At 46.6% G+C, this 6,785-nt stretch overlaps 1 protein-coding gene across 3 annotated transcripts in view; it reads right to left on the reverse strand.

Annotated features, from left to right (window-relative positions):
• The window catches only part of EML6 (echinoderm microtubule associated protein like 6), a 404,089-nt gene that overhangs the window by 95,934 nt on the left and 301,370 nt on the right, over positions 1-6,785 (reverse strand). For all 3 annotated transcript variants that reach the window (XM_019508035.1, XM_019508018.1, XM_019508025.1), the window contains exon 17: positions 870-970. In XM_019508035.1, coding sequence (XP_019363580.1) covers positions 870-970 — 101 coding nt within the window. The remainder of the gene's footprint in view (positions 1-869; positions 971-6,785) is intronic.

The following is a 6,785-nucleotide window of genomic DNA, read 5'->3' on the forward strand; positions in this document are numbered from 1 at the left end:
CGGACTAGATGATCTGCTCAGGTCCCGACCCTAGAAACTATGAAACTATAAATATCCACACCCTTTTAGGCTAATCTAAAGCCTCAGTTATCAATTATCAGAGAGATAGTTGTGGTCTATCACTTATTTTCTCCAGCTGTGAGAAACATCAGTCTTTGAATAGAGTGCTTCCAGGCCTCACCCTTCCTTTGCGAAAGGCCTCCCCTTTGGAGTGCAAACCATCATTGCCTGTTTGCAGCCATCACCAGATTACCCAATCCTTGACATATTATAAAAGTATAAAAATACATTAATATCAACCACAGTAATTCATAAAAATAGAAAAATGGTAGTTAGAGTGCTATGTTAGAAAGCAGGAGATATGTAAGTTCAAAACCTACTTTTGGGTTGTGGGAAGGCCTGGATCTCAGGTCTTCTCCTTTCTGGGTGAGTGCCTTAACTAAAGAGTTAAAACATGAGGATTGTCCTCTTCTGGCATCTAAGACCCACTAGACATATGTTTTTGACAGGCTACAATTTTGGATTTTAAGCTTGCCCATGTAAGTGCCTATGTATATGTATTCTTGCCTAGTCAGAGCACAGCCTACTATGTATGCTAAGTAGACATATGGCTGCTTGTGCATCTGCAATGCATGTGGAATAGGATTGCTAGATGTGGGCAAGTGCTAAAAACAGTAGTTTCAGGGCTGGGTAAGTGCTTTTGGGCACAGAGTAAATGAGAGCTCTCCCTTAACTTTTTTCTGTCTTGTTTTCCCCATCTGCAAACAGAGCATAATGATGTCAATCACATAGGAAAGAACACAAGTGCTTGAATGCTAATGCAGTGAGGCTGTATAAGTACTACATGTAGGTAGTATTCAATACATTACCTGCTTGTTGCCAAAATTTGATGTGCTTCATCCCAACAGTGACTAGTTTGTCTACATGATGTGGACTACACTTCACTACAAATATTTTGTCTTTGTGGCCCCTGCAAGAAACAAAAACATGGTAAAGAGTAGCTGATAGCTTTTCAATAAATAATTGATTTTATACAGTACCACAAAACCAGCCACAAATGACAATATTGCAGGCTTACCGTTAACTGTGAGAATTAAACCCCATAAGAGCCCAGCAACTGGGATAATGGCCACAGAGAAGCCACAGTGCTGCAGTAGGTTATACTACAGGTTAGGGATTGGTCTCTCTGGTCCCTGCCATGAATACAGTTCTCTCACACACAGTCTATCTTCATATTAGGTTTTATATGTGATTCAGTTCAGTGGATGGGAACAGGAGATGGGTGTGAGGGAAGGGAAAAGAAAGAGACAGCATGTAAGGGGGTGATTTTTACCCTGTACATAGTCTTTCAAAACCATTTCTTCCATGATCTTTTTCCTAACATGTAAAGTTGTACAGATGACCCAGGCCTTATTCTTAAAAAAATCCTGTAACAGCAAACTACTTCATGCTCATAAAGGAGAAAATGATTAATAAGGCCCAACAACGCTGAAGCTCTGAGTTTCTAAGTGGCTTAGGGAGCACAGAGACCTAACATTTTTTAATGTTTCCAAGGGTAACAGGTTTGAAATTGTTTTAAGAAGACAGCATTTCAGCCACAGCACATACACACATCCCATATTGAGTGACTCATTGTCACCACAGCTGCATCCAGCCACATGCTGTCCCTGCCAGGGCATGTCACAGGAGGCTACAGTGACCTGCAAATCTGCTCCCTGCTTCCGCTGTCTCCAGAGGGTGGGGGAGTAGATGAGAGATGGGAGGACTGGAGCCACTGATAGTGGATGCTCTCCTGCTGTTCTACCTCTGTTCTTTCTGAGCAGCCCATTGCTGAAGCCAGAAAATATGGGTATTGGGGGTTGGAGACACAGACCCCCAGCTCCAGTGGTGGTGAAGCAGTGGTAGGGGTGCAAGGTTCTTTGGTGCGGGTGAGGAGCAAGAGTCTTGAGAGGAGTGGGGGTCCCTATGGGGACCCAGCAGTGTCCTGAATACTGGAGTGATGCCCCAAGGGCCAGAGCAGCCAAAGCACTTGGCAGCACCTTGAATACTGGGAGTGCCTCAGGGCCCAGCAGTGCCCCAAATGCCTGTAGTGTCCTGAGACCTGGAAGTGTCCCGAGTGCTGAAGCAGTGCCCTGAGGGCCAGAGCAGGCAGGAATCCAGCTGCACCCTGGGATCCAGTAGCGCCCAGAATACCAGGAGCACCCTGAAGACCCAGGAGCAGGGCCCAGTGACTGGACAGTCTGGCAGGCTGTTGGTTGGTCTGCCAGACAGTCACTCCCCATACTGTTCTGCCTCCCCTTCCAAGGAGAAGAGAGTACTGAGACACGCTCCTGCTCTTGTACAGATGTAACAAGAAGTGAAGCGTTTCAAAATAGTGCCTCATTTCAAAGCTGGCCCTTTGAAACATTTCCAAGGCATCTGAAAGGCTTCAAATGTTACATCTGTCTGCAGTCTTGGTACTTAGAAACCTACAGCTATGAGTACATGGCAAAACTACTGTGCCCAGCAGTGGCACTCTCACGTGCCCCACAGTGCTTCATGCTTCCTGAACTGGCAGCCCTGCAGCCGTATTTGGGTGGTGCAATAGACCAGTAGATCTCGGAGCCTCTTGAGGTAGATCTCGGAGCCTCCTGGAGTCGATCTGAGGCTGGGGTGGGGGTCTGAGTGCCTGCATGCATGTACATGTGTGCCCCAGCCCAGAAGCTCAGTCTGTGGGGGAGGGAAGGGGCGGAAGCTAGATAGAGGCCTCCGCAGTGAGGAATAGTGCCGCAGAGGCAGGAATAAGTTGAGTGGGGCCCCAGCCAGGTGGCATTTACCTGCTGGGGAGGCATGCCCCCAAATAATATTTTCTCCCACCACCTCGATCTGCCCCACTCCGGCTTCCCTCTCCACAAACTTACCTGCGGGGTGGAGGGGCGGGAGGGGCGCACGGTAGGTCTTGGGTTGCTTTTAAATGCCAAAGGTGATATCCTACTTTAAAAGGTTGGAGACCACTGAAGTACACTAAGACAAACTGGGAAACAAGGGTGCCTGTAGATGTGTGGGGATGCTGCTCCAATGATCTGTAATTATAGTGCGTCGGAGCAGACTTGATTAAATGATTGGGTCTGCTGGAGCATGCTAATTGGCATGCTCCAGCAGCCTCCATGTCTTGTGTATTCAGGACCCCTGTGCTTCAAAATGGCGGTGGGGGTGCCATTTAACTAAAGGTCACCAAATGAGATTTGGTCAAAGTGCCCCTGCTGCCATTTTGAAGTGTGGGATGCTGAATACATGAGATGCTGTGGGTGCTCTAATTAGAACAGTTCTCAAAGCTGCTCTAATTAAAGTGTCACCACCCTCCCCCCCGGAGCATGCGTAAAGATGCCCCAACTGGCTAAGCTATAGAACTACAGAAAAGGACATGGGGATTATGGAGGAGCACAGGTCAACAGCGTGCTGTTGTTACTAAACAAACAAAAAAGCCCAGAGTTTATTGGGATGAACTAACAGGAGTGTCACCTGAAAGTCAAGGAAATGATTGTTCTGTTCTGTTCACCACCAATGAGGTCTCACTTGGAGTACTGTATCCAGGTTTGGGTGTCACACCTCAATTAAGATGTGGACAAATTAGAAAGAGCCCAGAAAAAAGCAACAAAAAATAATTAGAGGTCTAGAAAGCATGGCATACATGGAATAAAGGGAAGAATTGGGACTATTTAGTTGGGAAAAGATGGAGGGAAGATTCGATATATTGTAACAAGAGAAATTTAGGTTGGATATTAGGAAGAACTTTCTAAGTGGGGTTAAGCATTGGAACAGATTACTTAGAGAGGATGTGAAATTTCCATCACTGGAAGTGCTTAAATGTTGGTTAGACAAACACTTGGCTGGGATTTAGACAAATTATCTTGTTTTAAGCAAAAGGTTGGACTAGATGACCTGCTGAGGTCGATTCCAGCCCTATTTTGTTATGATTTGATAGCATATCTTTAAAAGAATATCCAGTCTTCACTTAAAGCCTGTAAGTGACCAAAAACCTACTGCATCCCTAGGTAAGTCATTCCAATGGTTAATTAACCTAACTTGTAAACAAAAAGTATATCCTTATTTCTCATCTAACTGTGTTCAGCTTTAGCTCCTCACAACTAGATCTTGCTATGCTTTCTTCTACTAGAATGGAGCATTGAGTAGCTCATTACCATATTTACTCAAATACAAGACAATGTTTTTTCCCCAATCACTATAGGGGAATAAACCCATCATCTTATATCTGCATATCAGCAAAACCCTCCCCTTACCATTTTTATTCAAATATAAAACAATCCTGAATATAAGATGACACCCCCAGTACTTAAACTCTATGTATGGAAAAATTACATATTTGATATAATTTTCCAGGCATAGAATCTAATTATTGGAGATTTACCTTGAATTTGTCCCCTTCCCGCTGCTACAGCAGGGAAAATAAATCTGGGGAGGTCAGGTAGCCCCTTTGCTCTCTGCCCCCCAGCTTCTTCCTGAAGCCCCTTCCCCCCTCCTCACTCTCAGACCCAGCTGCCTCTGAGCACATGGAAGGAGGAACAAATTTGAAAAAAACTGACCTTGAAATAAACATTGCTGTAACTATTTACATATAATACCCATAGACTTAGTTCACCCAGAAATTATGCATTTTACCTTTTTTAAAATGCTGCAAGTTTTAGTACAGGTACTCCATAAACACACTTTTATGCAGTATTTTAGCACCTACTTAGACAGAGTACCAACTTAAAAAACTAGATAGATACATACATACATACATACATACAAACACACACACCTTTACAAATCTATCTCATGACTGCTATGGTTCATTTGACAGTCTAACACACACCTTTACCGTTATCTCAGAGGTGGGCAAAATGTAGCCCACCAGGCCATTTTATCCAGCCCGCGGGGCCCCTAAAATTTTTAGAAAATGAATGTTTATATGCCTTGGCTGCCTGTCATGGGGCCCTCGATGGCTTGCCAAGACTCAGAAAGCAGCCCTCTGCCCAAAATAATTGCCTGCCCCTGCATCATATCATCCTCATTCCTGTTATAAATGACTATACTGCACACCCATGGACTGCCTACACATCTCTTTCCCCTCCCAACTCCCCCTTCTGACTTCCCAGTCCTTTCACTCATCCTATAATTGTTGTCATCGTCATCATATCCATTGTCATCATCATCATTGTTGTTGTTTTCTCCACCTGTCCCACCTCTGAACAGTTTGTGCCAGTCTTTTCGTTTCCATATGATCTCCATCTTCTCCCTGATATCTTCTACCGACTTCTTGCATCTCACTCAGTCCCATTTTGGCACAGTCCTTGAATGAGAGGCTTGTGTGCCTGTACACGTGCAGGTTCCTGGTCTTCCAAGAGCATTTCTGAAGCAGGAGATGAATTGGTTGAAGTGGGTTGCCAGGGTCCCCTGCTGCTTGGTCACGTGACTGAACAGAGTCTTGACCCCTGTCATCATCATGAGGAGTAAGATTACTCTCCTCTATACATTTTTGGTGTATAGGCAACACCACAAGAGGTGGTTGATAGTCTTTGCCTTACACCAGCAGGTTTGCCTTGGGCATTTTGATGGGTCTCTCTGCCCTTCACTGTTTTTCCATGCCCACACTGGGAGTGCCTGGTGGGTTACGTGCCAGTTTAAGTCTCTGTGCTCCATCTGCAGGTCCTTGTGGAAGATTTGCTGTCACTGGGCAGTAGATCCATGGTCAACATAATGTCTCTTGTCCTTACCACTTCCAACATCTTATGGTGGTTTGTCAGGGTCACTGGGGCCTTGTTGTGCAGCTCATATTTGTTTTAGAAGTGTTCCATGATCTGGTAAAACTGTGGTGATTCCATGGTCCCTGGGTTTGAATTGGTCATTGTGTATACCTGCCTTTGTCACAGCAGATTCCCTGCAAAATACTTTAAAAAAATCTGTTTTTGATTCTGTCCCTGTCGCCAATGTGCAAATCTGGCTCATGTACTTGGCTCAGAAGAACAGCAGGACATCTGGCATTCCTCTGCCCCCAAACTGTTTTGTCTTGTACAGTGTGGCCCTCGCCATATGCTCCCATCTGGAGCCCCAGAAGAAGATGCATGTAGTGCTCTGGATTTTGCAGCTCACTTGTTTTGAGGCAGGGAAAACCGGTGCAGTGTACAGAAGCACTGGTAGCAACACTGCCTTCATGAGTGCCATGCGCCCCCATTGACAGGTAGCACGTGCCATAGTACCAGTCTCTGTTTGACTTTGGCTTCAGTCTTTTCCCATGCTCTCTGTCTGGGTCAAACTCCACCCTGAGGATCTTCACCCCCTTATGGAGACGAAGGCCCCCAGGGCTGACAGGTCTCTGAGTTCACTCAGTACTGCTGCTCAGCACAGGAGAAAAGCAGCCCCTCCCCCTTGCCACTGCTGGCCCCTTCTTGCTGCAGATGCCCAGAGCCCATGCCCGGGCTGCCCTGCCACTCCTCTGTGCTGCAACCACTCAGTGTGGGTAGGTGGGTCTGGAGCAGGTGCAGGGCAGTCCAGGTTGGGACTGGGCATGGGTTCCAGCTGGCCTGCTCTGCCAGGCTGAGTCCAGAGTGGGCACGGGGCGGGCTGGGGTGGGACTGTGTACGTGGAGCAGGCAGGGTCAGGACTGTACTGGCTGTCCACACCATGACTGTGGGGCTGGGATGAGCGGTGGCAGTGGCAGCCAGAAGGAGCCACTGCCATCTGGGCTGCTGAGAACAGCAGGCTGGGTTGGAGTCTGTGCAGTGTTAGCAGTGGCTTGTGCGCTC

The sequence above is a fragment of the Gavialis gangeticus genome, unplaced genomic scaffold (assembly GCF_001723915.1).
Source record: "Gavialis gangeticus isolate Ggan-Ray unplaced genomic scaffold, GavGan_comp1, whole genome shotgun sequence".
Taxonomy (NCBI): Eukaryota; Metazoa; Chordata; order Crocodylia; family Gavialidae; genus Gavialis; species Gavialis gangeticus.